This window comes from Schistocerca nitens, chromosome 4 (genome assembly GCF_023898315.1).
Source record: "Schistocerca nitens isolate TAMUIC-IGC-003100 chromosome 4, iqSchNite1.1, whole genome shotgun sequence".
Classification (NCBI taxonomy): domain Eukaryota; kingdom Metazoa; phylum Arthropoda; class Insecta; order Orthoptera; family Acrididae; genus Schistocerca; species Schistocerca nitens.
The window spans coordinates 672,343,022-672,362,944 of NC_064617.1; the positions used below are offsets into that span (position 1 = coordinate 672,343,022).

General features: G+C 40.2%; 1 protein-coding gene across 1 annotated transcript in view; it reads right to left on the minus strand.

Moving 5' to 3' along the window:
- Positions 1–947: 947 nt before the first annotated feature.
- Positions 948–19,923, minus strand: part of LOC126252798 (uncharacterized) — a 30,211-nt gene continuing 11,235 nt past the window's right edge. The window contains exons 2-4 of the mRNA XM_049953734.1: positions 3,868–3,985; positions 2,347–2,503; positions 948–1,696 (exon numbers count right to left, since the gene is read on the minus strand). Of these exons, the coding sequence (XP_049809691.1) occupies positions 1,354–1,696; positions 2,347–2,381 (378 nt within the window). The 5' untranslated portion in view covers positions 2,382–2,503; positions 3,868–3,985 and the 3' untranslated portion in view covers positions 948–1,353. The remainder of the gene's footprint in view (positions 1,697–2,346; positions 2,504–3,867; positions 3,986–19,923) is intronic.

A 19,923-nucleotide genomic window follows, 5' to 3' on the forward strand; every position in this document is an offset into this window, starting at 1 on the left:
GTGAATGAAAATAGGCATAGTAGGCTAATTTACTGATATGTTTACTACCAAACTTTGCAATAACCCTAATAGTGTAAGTAGCTGAACCTAACCGTTTCAGCAGATCATCGATGTGTTTCTTCCAATTCAATTTCTCATCAATACACACACCCAGAAATTTTGAGTATACTACCTTAGCAACAGACTTCTGTTCATAGTCTATATTTATCAATAGTGTTATGTCATTTATTGTACAGAATTGTATAACCTGTGTTTTCTCAAAATTTAGTGAGAGTCCATTTGCAGAGAACCACTTAATAATTTTCTGAAAGACATTATTTGCAATTTCCTCAGCTGATTCTTGCTTCTTGGATGTGATTACTATACTTGTATCATCAGCAAAAAGAACTAACTTTGAATCTTCATTAATACAGAGGTCTGTCAGACACTGGGACATTGTTTCTGCTCTGTCAGTCAGTTCAGTTGAAGCAGGTAGCATGGCAAGTGGTTCGTAGTGCGATAGCGCGTTTACTAAGAATGTGCCTTGGTTGCATGACGGCGATAGTTATTCGAGTAGTGAAGAGGAACTCATGCTGTTATAATGGGTTACAAACCGAAAGCACTGGGTGCACCCCATCAACCTAAGAGGTGAACAGTGCGGCGAGTATCATCATCTGAATGAGGATTTTGAGCTAGATGAGACAGACTCAGAACATACTTTCGGCTATCTAAACCTGAGTTTGAAGAGATCTTAACATTGATAAGTAACGATATTAGTAAAAAAGACACCAACTACAGGAGACGTAATTCCAAGAGAGAAAGATTTTATTGTAGGTGGTTTATAATTTTGGTAAAATTTATTTGAAACATATAAACAAAAATGTATTACTTTTGAAAATTAGTTAGCATTTATTCTATTTAAAAATTATGTACATTTAGCTGAATCTGTACTTTAATTACGCACCTTACAACTTAATAATCGAGAAGGAATCGGTTCCAACGATTCACATTGTTTGATTGGGGCCAAATCCGATACGACCGCCTCTACCACTCACTCGTAACCAGAACAATGAAAACTATTCACTGTTCAACTGAAATCGTTTTTATATAATTAAAGAGTACAATATTTGGTCGAAGGAAACATACATTACATTATTGTAATTAGCATAATGTGCAAAGTTACTGAGAAATTAGAGAGTTTCAAAACTGGTGGTGTTATCACTCAAATAAGAGATACAATGCATGTTCGAAGAGCTGGATGAAGGAGAGAGGCTGGATGGAGAAAAAGAATGATGTGGTACTCTTGATGGTTCTTGAACAGCTTGCGACGCTAAAACCCGAAGAGCGTGAATGCTCTTCCTCTGCTTTTGCGATTTACTGCATCAGTTCTAGTTTTATCCGTGTTTGCAAAAAACGAGGGAGCAAACGAGTGTACTTGCAAGCACTGGCGAAAAATAAGTCCAAGTCATCAGTTTTTGGTGCACTTCTTTTGGCTTTCTGTTTTTCTTGCAAATAAATAATTAATTTGTCCACATTTCTGGGGTGACGATTACGGGATTCACCTGGTGTTGACGCATTAGTAGAGGGAAGAGGACTAGTCTCTTCATTCTCCTCTATATCAGTAATGCTTTCATCTCCTGGAGTGTGAGGACAGTCGCAATCAGGGACCGTTCCCCCATCAACACTTTGGTCCATTAGAGGGATATTAGTGTCACATCTGCAACACACAAAAACAAAGACGTAGTAAAATGGTGATATCACACGCAGAAACATATTTAATATCAATAATGACAAGGAGAGCTAAATTTCAAAACTTGATGTGTATACATTTTAATTAATAATTACAATGCATGTAATAATTTATGTCTTACGACTCGTATTTACAGGATGGTAAATATATATACAAGACAATCGTGTTTGATCGATATCACTGGTCATCATCAGGCCTAAGAATGGCAGAAATAAAACGGCGTCACTGCTTAAATACTAGTGGCAAACAGAAGTCCCGGATACATATTACGATAGGTGCCACTGGTGTCAATTTTGTTGTTTCTTGTTGTTAGTATTTAATCAGTGTTGCCATATTGATTCCGCCATTCATATGCCTCATGATGACCGATGTGATTGGTCGAAATCGAATGCCTTTTATGTATGTTTACTGTCTTGTATGTACGTGCAGTATAACTGTAAATATATTTTAATTGCTATAAGACGCAAAGCGTTACATACGTTGTAACGTCAACAACACTTCTCATGTTACTGGAACATTGTCCCTTAAAAACGACAACCACAGTCTTCCCTCATCCCCATCACTTTTAGATTGAAAAATATTTGCATATGTACTTGACAATGTATAAAGATCTTTACTTCCTATGTTTCACTGTTGTAACGAGGAACTCCATTTGTTGTTCATATTTCCATGGCTTGCATTTTGTAGCTGATTGGCCTGACTTGGTCTTCTTCTGGAAGAAAGCTTGGCGGTGGCGGTCACGTAATTTCCTCCATTCCTCTTTCAAATTCGCTTCTGTAAAAATAAACACAATTAAAGTGTTGGCTATGTTTTTTTCAGATTCTTGTCTACAGTACATACACTTACAACAATCAGCTTCAGCTACAGAATTGGAGTTAGTACCGTGTCAAAAATAATTGAAGAGGTGGGTCATGCTTTATGGAAGAGCCTACAACCTCTATACATGCCAACTCCAGACGAAAACATGTGGCGAAACATTGAAGAGGGCTTCCGTTTCAGATGGGATTTTCCCCATTGCATAGGAACCATTGATGGCAAACACATACAAGTACAAGCTCCCCCGAACTCTGGATCAAACTTTTTTTATTACAAAAAATACTACTCTTCTGTCCTTTTGGGACTGGTTGATTCAGAATACAAGTTCATCGCTATAGATTGTGGTGCCTATGGTAAAGAATCTGACAGTAGTATTTTTGTTGAGAGTGTATTAGGGAAAAGACTAAGCAACTATGCTATGGCAGTACCTCCTGATGAACCATTATTTGAGGAAAACTTCAATGTTCCTTATGTGATTGTGGGTGATGAAGGTTTTCCCCTTAAACGTTTCTTGCTTCGTCCATTCCCAAAGGACCGACATCTTAACGATGAAAGAAGAATTTTCAAGTACAGACTTTGTAGATGTAGAAGAGTGGTTGAAAATGCTTTTGGCATTCTTGCACAAAGATGGTGTATCTATTTCAGACCATTAAACTGTAAGCTGCACATAGTAAACAAGATAGTCAAAGCAACAGCCGTCCTCCACAATTATCTTTGCTCAAAGGGATCATTATCTCCAGTAATGATGCCTGATGAAATTTTAGAAGCTTATCACAAAGGATGGAAACCTATTCCTCGTTATGGTGCTCAGGCATCTAAAGAAGCTACCGAGGTACGAAATCACTTTGTTAAATACTTCATGTCCAAAGAAGGAAGTGTGCCATGGCAGTGGAACCACATTTAATGATAACCAAAACAACCTTTGTCCTAACAGTTTGTATGTATTCTGCTGTTGTGTATGATTAATATTAACAAAAAAATTGTGATGCTAACAGTTTGTGGCATGTAGTAGAAATGTTTATTCTAGTGTCTGTATATGAACATTATTTGATATGTAATTTTTTGTTGAGTCATTTTCGTACAGACATAATGCCAATTTGTATTTAACATGCATGTGTTTTTCTTTTTGTTACCCTTGCGAGATTTTGTACTAAATTTACTTTGGGCTGTTCATTAAAGAGTATAAATAATACAAATTTATGCTAATATTAAAGCCAGTGTAATAAATATCAACACAACACATTTATGTTGTTAATATTATTAGATTATACTCAATTATGAAGGGTTATAAGCTTGAATTAGTACAATTCAGAACTACTTACTATTTTGTCCCAGTTGCTCTGCTATTTCGCCCCATGCTGTGTCTTTTAAATTACTGTCTCTATACTCCTCCAAATCCGTATTCCAGAGCAGTGGACGCGTTCTGACAGCTTCAATTACCTGTTCCACAACAAATAACAAAAACAGCAATACAGTTTCTTGTGACGAGTTCAGCACGAAACTGCGCGACAGGTGCGGTCATGCACGTGGCAGTGTAGTATGGGCCACTGCGCATGCGCGAGGCCACAGACGTCGACAGATGGTTTGAAAAGATCGCTCTCGGAGTGATCCAGCAGATTCGTCTGTCGATGTCTGGGGCGTCTGTGAGGCTCTGCGAGGTCGGTGTGAATTACACCATTTAAAACTATGGAAACAGATCCTTTGAAAAATCTGTCACGTTACATAACTTGACATAGTGTGGCCACAGTGTGAAACGGCCTTAAGGGACCCAAGACTGAAGCCTGTGGGATACCATTCTTGATACCTCGCAAGTTAGAGAACTCTACTGGTTTTTGTAGACTATCTGAACTGTTAATTTAAACCTTCTGCATTCTTCCAGTTAAGTATGAATTAAACCATTTGTGCCCCGTCCCACTCATACCACAATACTTAAGCTTATCTAGAAGAATTTTATGATTCACACAATCAAAAGCCTTTGAGAGATCACAAAATATCTCAATGGGTGATGTTCAGTTATTCATTGCATTTAGTATTTGATCAGTGAAAGCATACACAGGGTGCTCAGAAAATGTGTGAAATGCTTGTAGGGATGTTACAGGGCAGGTTATGCTGAGACATAAATGTTAAGAAAGAAATTCGATACGTTGCTCCTTTTCCGAGTTATTTAGCATGGAATTTAGCCAATCGGGGCGTCGCGCGCTCGCATTCAAGCGGCCTGCCAGGGAAGGTGTTGCCCAACGACTGCTGTAACTCGTTAGCTGAAACTTGAATTTACGCGCGCGACGATCTGATTGGCTAACTTCAATGCTAAATAACTCGGAAACGGCGCAATGTATGGAACTGCTTTCTTAATATTTATGTCTCAGTACAACCTGCCCTGTAACATCCCTACAAGCATTTCACACATTTCCTGACCACCCTGTATAGCATTTTCTGTTGAAAAGCTTTTCTGAAAACCAAATTGACATTTTGTTAGTACTTCAATTTTACAAATATGTAACGCTACTCTTGAATACATTACTTTTTCAAGAATTTTGGTTAAAGCTGTCAGAAGTGAGATTGGGTGGTAGTTGTTAGCATCAGATCTATCCCCTTTTTTATGCAATGGTTTAACAATAGCATATTTCAGTCTATCTGGAAAAATTCCCTGTTTCAGTGAGCTACTACATATGTGGCTGAGAATCCTACTCATTTGTTGGGAACAAGGTTTTAGTACTCTGTTGGAAATGTCATTAATTCCATGTGAGCTTTTACTTTTGAGTGAATGTATTATCTTCCTAATTTCAGTAGGAGAGGTGGGTTGAATTTAAATTTTATCAAATTGCGTAGGCATTGCCAGTTCCATATACCGCCTTGCATTTTCTAATGAATAGCTGGAACCTATTTCCTCTACAACACTTAAAAATGATTAGTAAAAATTTTTTCTACTTCTGACTTCTTGTTAACAAACTTTTCATTGTGTTTGGTAGAAATACACTCTTCCTGTGCTCTAGGTTGCCCTGTTTCCCTTTTCAAAATATTCCAAATTGTTTTAATTTTATTATCAGATGTGCTAATCTCCGACATAATGCACATACTTCTGGACTTTTTAATAACTTTTCTTAATACAGTGCAGTAGTTTTTATAATGCTTCATTGTTTCAGGATCATTACTCCTCCTAGCTATAAGATACATTTCCCTTTTCTGTTTACAAGACATTTTTATCCCTTTAGTAAGCCATGGCTTTTTACATGGTTTCTTACAATTATATTTCACTGTTTTCTTAGGGAAACTGTTTTCAAATATATTCACAAAGGTATCATGAAATAGGTTAAATTTTAAATTAGCATCATGTTCCCTGTACACCTCATCCCAGTCTAACTGTTGCAAGCTTTCCCTAAAATTTTGAAGTGTTAAATTGTTAATGGAACACACTATTTTGGAGGACTGTTTTGCATTACTGTATGGAGCTATATGATATACTGTAACTAGCTGTGCATCGTGATCAGACAGACCATTCATAACAGGAAAAATTTTTATTTGATTGAATTTATCTTGTTCTATGAAAACGTTATCTGTCAATGTGCTGCTTTCCTGTACCACCCAGGTTGGAAAATCAATAACTGATGTCAAATTGAAAGAACCAAGTAATACTTCACGGTCAAGCTTTCTATCTGACTCTTTCAGAAAATCTACATTGAAATCCCCACAAACAATAATTTGCTTTCCTTTGTCTGAGAGGTAGCACAACAAAGAATCCAAGTTTTTCAAAAATAGTTGAAAATATCCCAATGGGGACCTATACATGGCTACAATTATAAAAGCGCCTTTATTTAGTTTAAGCTCATATGCACATGCTTCCTTGTGTTGCTTTACGCAATTTTTTTTGTTTCCAAATTTTTCACACTATGACTGATTTTAACATGTATGGCAACTCCTCCTCTCTCCATAGTGTCTCTACTTACATGTGCTGAAAGCTTATATCCACCTACATTTACCATTTCCATACATGTGACTATATGATGTTCAGACAGGCATAGTACATCTATTCCACTCTCAGTTTCTAAATCTTCTATACAAACAAGAAGCTCATCTACTTTGTTTTCTAATACCCTGATATTCTGATGCAATATATTAACATAATTTTTTACTGTACTTTCATGTGAATCTTGTGACATACTAACATTATTTTTCACTGTACTGTTATGAGAATCTTGTGATGTTTTCACATCACTAATACCTGCCTGTCTGAACTTTTCATTAAGATTAATTTCAATCAATGTAGGATGATTGGATACTGATCTTAGCCTAAAAAGTACTCCCATGAGTTTCAGTGCCCCCCCCCCCCTTTAAAGGTTTTGCTATCATCCGAGCCAGTTTACCCTTCCCTTTCCTATTGAGATGCAGGCCATGTCTTGTGAAGTCCCACCTACCAATACCATCAACAGGAACCAAACCTATGCTTGACAAAGTAGCCACCCGAAGCAGCTGATCCAGCTCCATATTGACCCTCCTGACAGAGCTGTTCAATTGGGGCCGGTCATACCGCATGAAAACAGGAATCAAGCCAACATTTGTATGGTTCGTTGCAGATGCTATTTTTACCAGGTCACACTCAATATTGTAGCCCTAATCCCTATCAATATTGTTTCCCGCTCCACCCACTACCACAGCATGAACCTGCTTTGTAAAATCTTTGCACAATGATCCTACATACTCTATCACTTGGCTAAGACATGCACTGGGCCTGAAAATACTTGTGAACTGGTACCTGTCACCTAATTTTTTCGTGCAAAATCTGGCCCACACCTCTTCCATGGCTACTATCTAACAACAGAACAGCCCGCATCTCGTGGTCGTGCGGTAGCGTTCTCGCTTCCCACGCCCGGGTTCCCGGGTTCGATTCCCGGCGGGGTCAGGGATTTTCTCTGCCTCGTGATGGCTGGGTGTTGTGTGCTGTCCTTAGGTTAGTTAGGTTTAAGTAGTTCTAAGTTCTAGGGGACTGATGACCATAGATGTTAAGTCCCATAGTGCTCAGAGCCATTTTTTTTAACAACAGAACTTTCCTCCTACTTTCTACTTTTTGTTTTGCAACAGTTGGTTTCCTACTGAAAGTCTGTTGAGTGCTGACTACAATTACATATACTTGAGCTTCTTCCTTATCTGACTGACGTAGCAAGGCAAATCTGTTGTTTGTGCCAATGAAGAAACTGTCTGATACTGTTCTCTTTCTGTGGCCCCTGTTTCTTGCTACCGCTTCCCACCTGTCTTCACCCTCCTCCCCCCTTAACCTCATCAGTTCCTCCCTAGCACTATACAGTTCAGCCTGAAGGGCTCTAATCTTCCCTTCCTGTTCCGCTATTTTCCTATTCCTTCATCTGCACTACCATGGAAGAGACCCATTTACTTCCCCGATTCCCATGGCACTACATTCACCCCAATGTAACCATCTGTCACAACAGCTGCACAGAACCCCAGAACTGACTTTCCTACGGCAGTTCAAACACTTCTCGCTCATGGTTGCTTACAATATTTTTTACAAAATTTACCTAGGCAATGACAATCATATTCTATTAATTACAGATCACAAAAGCCACTGAAGTTATGTGGAACACTAATATAAGTGTATACTATTAATATAGTAACGTAATGCAGTTAAACTAACGTTAAAAATCAAAACTTGTATACCCGAAAAATTAGGCCTAAGATAGTGTATACGCGATACGTACTTTAGGCGTTTTGAAAGGAAATAAATGATAGAACTTAAAACCTTTAATTCCTCGAGTACATATGGTACTACTAAATATATGTGTAAGGAAAACAACCAAAATTCTTCACTTAATACTTAAAAGAACTGTCTTAAATTTGTATGTAAACCTACGTCTAAAGTAAGCTGCACCGTCCCTTTTTTTTCGTGAAATACTTTGAAACGAGTGAAACCTTCAATAGATAATATAAAACACACTCTAATTAACTTCGTTACGGTGTAATATTAACTTAATTGACAGTTATTATAGAATTAATTACTTATCTTGACGAGCTTAATAACCAAGCGTGTGCGATCTGCGCCAATGCTGCCAACCAAGCACAACAGTTCATTACTGAATACCTCACACAGCCTCAGATATTTTTAAGTTTCATACTATACTGCGTTTATTGTGTACATGCTTGGAAGAATAGCGTATATTTTCAAATATTGCCAGTATTTGATTCGTAACAGAGATGAAGCAAAAAAGTCACTATCTCGTAAAAATATTATGTAAAAATTCTGAAATTAATGTATAGTACTGTACATCAGAATGTAAAAAAAAAAAAAAAAAAAAAAAACTTAATTTTAGTTAGTACCAGAGTTATGGTTTTATCAGCCGTAGCAAAATTTTCACGTCAGGAAAACTGTGTTACTTGAGAACTATCTGGCTCAGCGTTTTGCAGAGTTGACACAGATAAAACACCCGTGGGAGCCGAAAATACCTGGCTCCCTGGCGGTAGAAGTCCACTCCACTGGGTATCAAATGGCAACAAGTTAACTCGCAGTATAGTATTTTTGGTGAAAATCAGTTTATCAGTAGCTTCCTGTTATATTCTGAACGAGTTTCAGTGAATTTCATTCAGTTGTTATTGAACAATGTGATCTTCTTAGTAGATAAGTTTATTTGCTCAGAACGCAATAAACACACACACAAAACTGGTTTGGACAAGTTAAATTTCCATCTTCTGATCTGAAAATGGATTACAAAACATTTTTAAATGTATTACAAAACGTTTTCACACTCTGATGATAGTTGTATGATAAAAAGAATATTCACATATTACATACCATCTACATTACAGACCATTGTGCACTCTGTTATAGCACACTGTCATTTAGTTATGGACATATCTGCGAATCACCGTTATATAAAAAAATCAGTTAAAGAAAATCAAAAGTTAAAAATATAAAATATTACATGCCCACAGTCAACGTAGCTCATTGAAGAAGCCGCTTCAGTGTAACGTTATAAATTATACAATGAAACCATAACTGTGCCAAATATGCACAAAAGTTTCTGATCAAATACATTTGGCTCATAGGATATTTATTACAGAGTCCGTGTTGACAGCTGACGGCACACTGCCAGACAGTAGACAAGCAGACTATTTAGTGTTTAAGGGTACCAACAGGTGCAAACGGTGTTTAACATGATAACTAAGATTCATAACAAATAAATATTTTCCTTGTTTGTACAATGTAGACAAGACACTGAGGTGAGAAAAATCATGAGATACCTTCTAATATCGTGTTGGGATTCCTTTTGCCCGTCGTAGTTGCAGCAACTCGACCTCGCATGCACTCAAAAACTCGTTGAAAGTCCCTATATAGACGCCCATAACTGACCTCTCGATTATGTCCCATAAATGTTCGAAGGGATTATGTTGGGCGATCTGCGTGGCCAAATCATTCGCTGAAAACGTCCAGAATGCTCTTCAAATCAGTCTTGAAAAATTGTGGCCCGGTAACATGGCGTATTGTCCTCCATAAAAATGCCATCGTTCTTTGAGAACATGAAGTCGTGAATGGCTGCAGATGATCTCCATGTGGCCGAACATAACCATTTCCACTCGATTTTTTTTTCTTCTTCTTCTTCCGTATCCGGATGAACCAATTATATTGATTCAGTTCCATGTAAATAACAGGTCACAGCATTATAGAGCTACCACCAGTTTGCGAATCGCCTTGTTGACAGCTTGGGTCCATGTGCCTCTTGGGGTCTGCGCCACAGTCGAACTCTACCGTCAGCTCTTACCAACTAAAATCGGGACCATCTGACCAGGCCACAGTTTTCCAGTCGTCTAGGGTTCAACAGATATGACCCCGAACCCAGGAGAGTCGCTGTGGCGATGTGCTGTTAGCAAAGAAACTCGCTTCGGTCGTCTGATTCTAAGACCATTAACAACAAATTTCGCTGCACTGTCCTAACCGATATGTTCGTCGAACATCTCACATTATTTCACGAAGTGTTGCTTGTCTGTTGGCACTTCCAGCTCGACGCAAACGTCGCTGCTCTCGGCCGTTAAGTGAAGGCCGTCGGTGAGAGGTAATGCCTGAAATTTGATATTCTCGGAACACTCTTGAGACTGTGGATCTCGGAAGATTGAATTTACTAACGATTTACGAACGGGAATGTCCCATGCGTCAACTCAAACTACCATTCCGCGATCGTGCGGCCATAATCACATCGGATACCTTTTCACATGAGTCACCTGAGTACAAATGACACCTCGGCACTAGAGATGGGCAAACTCGTTCATCCTTGGGAACTAGTTCACTGCTGATCGTTCTTTTTTGGGAACCGTTCATTTTTATTCGTTCAATGTTCATTTGTGCTTGGTATGTGGTTCTTATGAAAACCTGCCTCCCCCCTGGAGTATAGAGTTTTTATTCATTACATAATTCTTACACACTTTTAGGAGTAATTTCTGTGATTCTGCAGAACCTCTCGTTTAGCCAACTGTAGCCTTGTGTGGCTGATCGCAGGGAAATATTATAGGGTGGCGCACGGAAAACCGGCCCGAGTACAGACGGCTCGCCAATTACGGATGATTTGTTGCTCATTACGAACAGATGCAACAAACAGACAAACATGTAATAATTAGGCAGTGAAGAAATAACAAGCTAATGCAAGCAACAATTGCGGAACACTCGATGACGATGTGTAGAGAGCTGGAGAAGAGAACATGAAAATCTCACGCGACGCGCATGGGCTATATAGCTCATGTAGTCTTGTAAACCTGTTGGCGGCTGTTTCCCAACTGAATAGACCACAAGTGCCTTGTATAAAATTCTTCTTTTCGACTTCCACTACATAGCTATGCTACGTTGTAAACAATAATCGTTTACACCCTATATATACTTTACGTTGTCTCTGAGTTCGTAGGAGAAGTAGAGACTTTATGGAAGCATAAAATAAAACGTGGTTTTCTCATACTTGCGTCACACGCTTAGTAAAAATTAGGTTTTTATGTTGCATTATTAAAGTTAATGCAGCAATAATAATAATAATAATGAAGTTTGCAGTAGTAAAGATTTGGTTTGCAATCTCCTTCTGAACAAATGTTTTTGAGATAATAAGTAAATACGATTTTATGGCAGTCTATGTCTTTTCAGATGGAGAGGCACCGCTTTTCCTGCTGAGCCAAAATGACCCACAATCCACTTTTTCTTTTTTTTTTCAAAGAAACCAAACTAGCAGGTAATACAAATTAGAAACAACCAAACTTACAAATAATTAGAGCCTTCTAAAATGTAGTGTTTTGTTTCTGAAAGATACACGAAAATCGTTTTATATGAATTTTGTTACACTAAAAATTAAGCAAGTTATTGGAAGTTAGCTGCTAAATCAAGTCGATGAAACCAAAAAATATATGAATAACAAAAAAAAACTTGCCTTGTTATAAGTATGTCTTCTGCTGTTCATCGATATAATGAAGTGAGCTGATACGCCCTTTTGTTACCTGAAAAGACGTACCTATTACATACAACGTAATTTTTATGTAATTCACGTAACTATAAAATACTTTTTGATTACCGGTCGTGGACGCTGAATAGCCAGAACCAAGTAAGTGCAAGAACAGTTTGGAACACATGTAAAATGGGCGAGCGCAGTGAACGAAACGAACAACTGGATACTGAACTAAATATGAGCAGTCGGCAGTGGAACTGAGACAGGTGGTCATGCGAAGAACGACGGGTGCGGCCGAGGGAGACCGAGACTGAGAGGAGCACGCGACCGACGCTGGAACGAGAACTGCCGAAGTGACCGCCGCGACCGAAGTGAACTAGTGAACTATGAACCGAACTATAAGTAGACCGCCGCGACCGATCGTTCCTTGGAATTCGTTCCTCGGTCCTCACGTTCATCTTGGTGAACCGTTCCTTTGCACCCGTTCGTTCGCGAACTACCCATCTCTACAATGCACTGCCTTTTTATACCTTGTGTAAGCGATGCTGCCGGCATTATGTGTGCATATCGCTAGTCCATGACTCCTGCCACCTCAGTGTATGTTGGTCAGGTGTAACATCATGTGGCAGCAGTTTTTCACATGTTAACTTAGAAACATAATAAATAACTATTTTCCGTGTTTGTATAACACAAAATAGGATGACGATAAGGTAGACTACAGTTCCCAGATACATTTCAGTAGAAGCGTCCGTCGTTACTCCAAGTTGTTCGTGCAGCGAAGAGGGGCTCGGTGGCTGGCCGTGGACAGCGAGTATCGGTGCTCCGGGCCGTCGGCGCCGGACAGAGACAAACGGCCGGTGGGTCTGCGCTGCGGCAACACGCGCGCGCCAGTTCCGCAGCGCCGGCCGGGCCAGGCTGCCTTGACCTTGAGGGCCGGATCGATGGTGGCGGCGCGGCGCGGCGCTGCAATCAGCTGGTCCTCCAGAGCTGGCCCGGCTCAGCTGATGGCGCACCTCCGCCGCCCCTGCTGCAGGTCAGGCGCAGGGCAGCCGCTAGTCCTGTGTTGGGCAGGGTGCGATTTGTGCTTTTACCAGTGGGGGGGGGATGTCTTAGGGGGTTAGTAGAACTATACATGTTACTAGCTTGGACCGTGGCGTTACGCATGGTTAAACAACTATTTATAAATAGATGTTAATGCCGAAACTCACTATTCACGCATATTCGCTATCAGAAAAGCCATCCCTTGTTATATCTTTAAAAGTACATTATAGGTAAAGCTTATTTACAAAATCATCTACAGGTATACGAGGGTAATTCAAAAAGTAGTGGCACATTTGTGAAAAGCTGTACTTTTTCTGATGATAGAAAACTGAAACATATTACTAGCATTAATAGTAAGACTTAGCTTTCAGTGTTCGGCTCCACAAATTTAAATTGTATTTAAAGTTTTACTCGAGTGCGTGGGAAATAAACATCCCATATTGGGATGCATAAACTAAAACCAGAGGAGGGGATGGTCTGATGCAGACGGGGGGAAATCCCCCCCATCCCCCCCTGCAAATCGCACACTGGTGCTGGGCAATGTTCGTATCACACTACTCCCTGCAAAAGTGACGTCACGCTCGATATCGACGACCAAATGATCGGCTATCGACTTTGTGACAAGGAAGAATATGAGTGTTATTCCTCCTCGATTCACTTGCAGCAGTTTAAGCTGTCCTCTTAGGTTCCTGCTTAACCACACACTCGGGAGTCGCCACATATTCGGAAATAAAAGAGCCATATATTTGTGAGAAATAAGAATACGAATTTTATTGCAGCTAGTTTTAGTCGCAGCTTTTATTGTTGTACTCTTTGGGTCCCACCTAACTACACACTCACAAATCACCACACATTCATAAAAAAAACAGCGAAATATTCGTGACAAGGAAAAATATGAATGTTATTGTTACTCGTTTCACTAACAGCAATTGAAGCTGTCATCTTGGTTCCTGCCTAAGAACACACTCGGAAATCGCTAAATATTTATTTCATCCTTCGTTCTCAAGTAAGAGAGAAAATGAATAACATCGAATGTTGCAGAACATACTTGTATTGCATTCATGAGAAAGTCCTAGAATTTGCTAACGACGCCAATATGAAAAAAATATTTATATATGGCAGGGTGCAAGCCCATATCTTTCGACGTTAGAAACCATGACGTCATGCATTACCCTAGCACTTCAACATGTGATGGTTGTGGTCCAGCTTGCTTATCATTGGCGTATTTAATGATAATGGTTGCGTGTTTATGATAGATTTTCAACGCCCCGTTACCTTGGAATGGTATACTGCAGATTATAATATAAGTGTGTTTCACGCTTAATTTGTAAATTATTGACGATCACAGCTCACTCCTGAGAAAGAACTTTTATATGATGCAGTGTGCGATTTGCAGGGGGGGATGGAGGGGATTCCCCCCCCCCCCTCTCCATCAGACCATCCCCTCCTCTGGTTTTAGTTTATGCATCCCAACCTGGGATGTTTATTTCCCACGCACTGGAGTAAAACTTTACATAAAATTTAAATTTGTGGAGACGAACACTGAAAGTTTTTAATACAGTCTTACTATTCATACTATTAATATGTTTGCTTATTAATTTTGAAAAAGTGTTATGTAGTAGTTAAGCATTTCAAAACATTTAGAACTAAATCATCATTCTCATGTTGTCATTGTTGCTTTCGTCTAAGGTGCGTCATCCGTTTACTTGCGAGCTTGCGAGGGAAGTAGTGTGGCAGTCATACCGCAGCAGTCGTACTGCAGAGTTGGGTGAGCTGGGGGCCCTGACACAGGGTGGTGACCGGACCGGTACCTGTGCGAACATTTACCGTTAGGCCACCTTTTGGCAACGGTATGGCACGGACTAACTCGCCTGCGACGAAAGCACGCATTACTAAATAATGCACCATCGTCTGCTTCTAGTTCCTAGGATACTATTTCGTGGACCTTCCTTAAGTACTCTTCTCTTCCACCATCGTTTTCTTTTCCTTTGGTTTTCATTTCCGTTGTTAGCTGCATGTGCAAGTATAAGGTAGGCCGTCGCTGCGACACTTTATCATCCTTTATACTGCAAGACCGACACACGTGTGGCACAAATTATGTTGCTTTGGTATAAATTAACCTGCCGCATGTAACATACGCCTTAAGATGTTGCCTGTTGTAGCATGCTACAAGACGACGCACGCCACACTTCCGTAGCATGCCACAATGTTGCAAGACGTCGCCCCAGCGTAAACGAGGCTTTAGAGCCAGGTCTGTATTGTATGGTGGATGTGATGTGTTGCGTACGAAACTAAAACCTGCATTCAGATCCAAACGTCGTGGAAAACTGTGAAGAGGTGTCATCCTGCAGCAAGATAACGCTCGCCCCCATTCTGCCAAATGGACAGCCGACGCAATAAAGGAGTTGAGATTCGAGGTGCTGGAACATCCACCTTCGTTTCATTTCAGTACAGACCAGGCTCCAAGTGATTTTCACATGTTTGGACCCTTAACGGAAGCACTACAGGGAAGAAGATTTGAAAGTTATGAAGACGACATTACTGCGGTGCAAAATTGGTTACAGATGCAACCGAAAAACGTATTTTCTGATGAAAAAAAAAAACCTCACAAAACGTCGGGAAAACTGCATTGAAGTCCAGGGAGGTTACGTAGAAAAATAACGCGTTTCAGTTTTCTATCATCAGAATAAGCACAGCTTTTCACAAATGTGCCTTTACTTTTTGAATTCCCGTCGTATACCTGTATGTAGATGATTTTGTAAATAAGCTTTACCTATAATGTACTTTTAAAGATATAACAAGAGATGGCTTTTCTGATAGTGCATATGCGTGAATAGTGAGTTTCGGCATTAACATCTATTTATAAATAACTGTTTAACCATGGGTAACGCCACGGTCCAAGCTAGTAACATATATAATTCTACTAACCCCCTAAGACATCGCCCCCCCCCCCCCCCCCACTGGTAAAAGCACAAATCGCACACTGATATGATGGCATTAACCGTCGATAAATCATGTTACGTTTAATTACAGCAATAATTACAATAAATCATTCCAAGAATGACGTATTTATACAAATTTCCGATATGCGTGCATGACGTCTAGTGACAAGTCCGTATCGATGCTAACGAAAGTCGGTAGCCGATCATATGGTTGTCAATATTGCGCGTGACGTCAAAATGATTTTACACGATCGTCTCTCTTGTCTCAATTAGAGTCGTAAAACTACTGTAGGCTACCGTAGACCATCACAAGTAACTGTAGACTATGGTAGATTTCCTAGTAGTTTTGGTCACTGAAGGCAGTACCCACGTTACCTGTTCGTTAGATGTATTGCATACCTATTGGGCGATACCTCTTTACTATCGATTTCTTTATGTATGCAATCGGTGTCTTCCTTGATTCCCCCCAAAAAATGGAAGCAGTAAACTAGAAACTGAGTGAGGATGTCCAAAGAGCTGAGCAGCCTAAGGGACATTTTTGTTTTGCATAGTTACCCTCATATATATTACTTAAAAATAGACAGATTTGACAGCAAAACCGAACTTTTCAATTTTTGATTCAGGATTTGTTCGAAAATTTTTCATTTGTAAAGTGACACAGAGGGATGCTGTAGTAAAGGTAGAAAACAGTACAGATTTATCATATAGTGCTAGAAAACGCAATTGCCTCAACAAAAAGGCAAACTAAAAAGAAAATAAAAAACCAAAATATATCAAACATCGCTTCAGTTCTTCGTTGAACTTATATAAAATATGTTTCTGTTATAATTCATAAATAACTTTCACATTTACCAGTAATAACAGAAAACTCTTGCCTTTCATTATGACAAAGAATGTTCTGTCGTGTACAAAATAGCGATAATAATTATATATAATTATTTTTATGTTCGTGCATCATAATCGTATTTGCATCAAAATTAATTGCTTTGGTTACTTAAAAGAGCAGAAATTATGCTATCAACTAATTTTCATTACTGATAAAGTGCAATTTATATTCTGTAAGGGTATAACATATACAGCGAACTAACGCTGAATGATTTATAGTTATGATTATGTGCGAAACAAACTACCAAACAAACGAAAAAAATGAAGAGAAATCGTTGACTCCCAGTTTCTCTCTCACGAATTTACGTATGTTTCTTTCCCTACCAATGCTACTGGTAATCCTACCATTTAATACACCATTTATGTAGCGAGCCAAAACTACCGAACTGTAGCTCTGGTAGAGCGTAACTCTAGTATCACTTCACTACTTGAGACAACTGCGTCGACTGCAGCGCCCCTGGCGTTTCATTCCTGTCCCGAGTCTCGTCTGTTTTGAGTGGTCATTTTTATTTCCTCATCAACGCCAAAACTGCATGTGTTGTGAGAGCTGCCTGCTGTGCAGTTTTGCCACCTGAACGGTGAAGGTGTGATTATGAGTGTGTAAGACGTCGTGGTCTCCTGACCTTCATTGCTTACATATTCCGCCCTCATAATCATATTCAGCACATCAAGACGCTTCATTCGAACCCAAACTCGATAAGATAAAGTCAATGTTGTATAAATTCATGTAAACGATATGCAAATAACTAATAAATAACAAGTAAGTGCACCGTGGTTGAAATACTCGAGGCTGGCGTACACACATATATTCCAGACACGACAGTCACAGGAGCTTTTAGTTCGAGGGAGAGCAACCGCACGCCAGGAGGCCGGTCCCAACCCATCTACGGCGGCCGGTGACCGCCCGTAGAGCAGACAGAGTTTGCCCGAGTGAAAGGACGACCCCGTGTGAAAACAAATACCGCTGCATTGTGTGGGAGCAGCCAGCCTACGCATTCTTTACACATAGCATGCAGTTTCAGAGATTTTCACAGGGAGACAGCAAATGCCAAACGCCGATACTACAGATTTCCGGATTGGTCGCCTTAAACGAAACGTCATTCTCCCATTTTAGAAGAGCAATGCTGATTGGCAGACGATATTTCTGACGCCTTGAGCTGAAGGAGTAATGGAAGAGATCGAAAGATATACCCCTTCACGTCTGGCGTAGAGAGGCGCGGTTCCATTGTCGCTCTTGGAGCGAGAACACGTAACGAGAGCGTGCGTGCTCGTACGTGTACTCGAAAGAGCGAGGAACAAGTCTCTCCTCAGTACTTCACTGGGAGAGCACCTCTGTCGAGAGCGAATCGAAGTGCTGCTCTATATTGAGTCGTTGCGATTAAGCGTTGTTCACTGTGTTGGCCGACACACTTGCTGTGCGGTGTGAATGGACAGAGTTATAGTTAAACGCCTGCGAGCGAATTTTGAGTGGCATCGCGGTGGACTGGTTATCTGACCGGTGTACCACGCCAATAGTTAGACTAGGGGCGAATAGGAGTCCTTGACTTCATCAAGGCGTAGGGAGAGTTTGATTGGCGAAGGTCAATCCAGATAGAACGAGAGTTATCTTATTTGTCAGCAGCGAGCGGCGCAGACAGCAGTCACCGCAGCTTACGGTATTGTGCGCTACAGCTCTTGGAAGCCCCATATTTCCTCCGCACTTCACTGCAACTGCATTTCACACACGACAGCCTCGACCGTACCTAGCAACATTCTAACGGATAATTATTGAAGTTGAGTAGGCGCTGCTCTCAGCCATTCTGCCAAGTCAATAACAATCTTAAACACTGTATAGAAATTTCATTAGCGAATCCTATCCTTGAGAGGTAACTTCATATTCCGAAAAGAACCCGGAAATAATGTGTTAAGTTCTTAACTAAAAGTGACATTGTGATTTTTCAGAATTTTAGCAAAAATAAATAATAATTTTCGTTAGTTTAATGTTTTTCTTACTAGCACTACTCCAGTACCCAAGTATCCCACTAGCTACGTAAGAAATTTTGTGAATTTTTGTGTCATTTCCTTACAGCAGACGACTCCAGAAGATATTTATTGCTGAAAGTTTTCCAGGCATTTCTCTTTAGAACGTTAGGAGCGTTTGTCTGACTTCTGCAGTAGTGTGGGGGTGAACATTGCATCTTGCAGGAGCCACAGGGTAAAGGGTACATCTCAGATCAATCCCACGCTCACAAGGCATTCGCCTTTTTAAGAAAAAATCGAAATATAGTAAAAAATGTAGCAACAAGCAATGACGGCAGATTTTATTAATAACCTAGGCAAAACTCACAGTGGATCTTCTTGTCAAGATCGTATGGTAAATTCTATATTCTTCTGAGAACTGAAAGAGTAGGAAAAGTGTCATCCAAACACATATATTTATTTGCTGGACAAATACTCTGACGGAAAAAAAATCTCAGCACCAAGAAGGAATTGTGTGACATAAACGAAAGTGGGCAGGCGTGTTCCTACATCTGAAAGATGACGTCTATTCGAATTTCGCGCCAATCGGACAAGAGCAGGACTAGTAGCCCTCTACGAGGATGCAATTCAATAAGCGCTGTAACGGTCGTGAGCCTTTGAGACTCCACATGGTGCAATGAAGTTAGTCAAGAACGTCTTTAAGCCGACAATGATGCCATTATCAACATCTCACTGAGTTTGAACGAGGCAATATAATAAGGCTACGAGAAACTGGATCCTGGTTCTGTGATATTTCAGGAAGACTTGGCACGAATGTAGGCACTGTACATGACTGCCGGCAGCGGTTTTCACGAGAATGTACGGCCGCAAGAAGACCAGATCCAGATGGCCGCGTGGCACTACCAAGAGGGAAGACCATCATGTTTGGCGTATGGCTGCGGTGCATCACACTGCATCTGCAGCAGAAATTGGAGGAATAGTTGGTTTTATGTCTGCCTGGAGTGGCAAACATAAGTTGTAATTGGTAAAAGGACGTGACCTGGGTGTGACGCAAGATCTGGGGGCCGAGAAAAGATTAGTCTCGAAGTACGGCACCAGCGATCAGGAAGATTAGTTATCTTTATTCTCCACC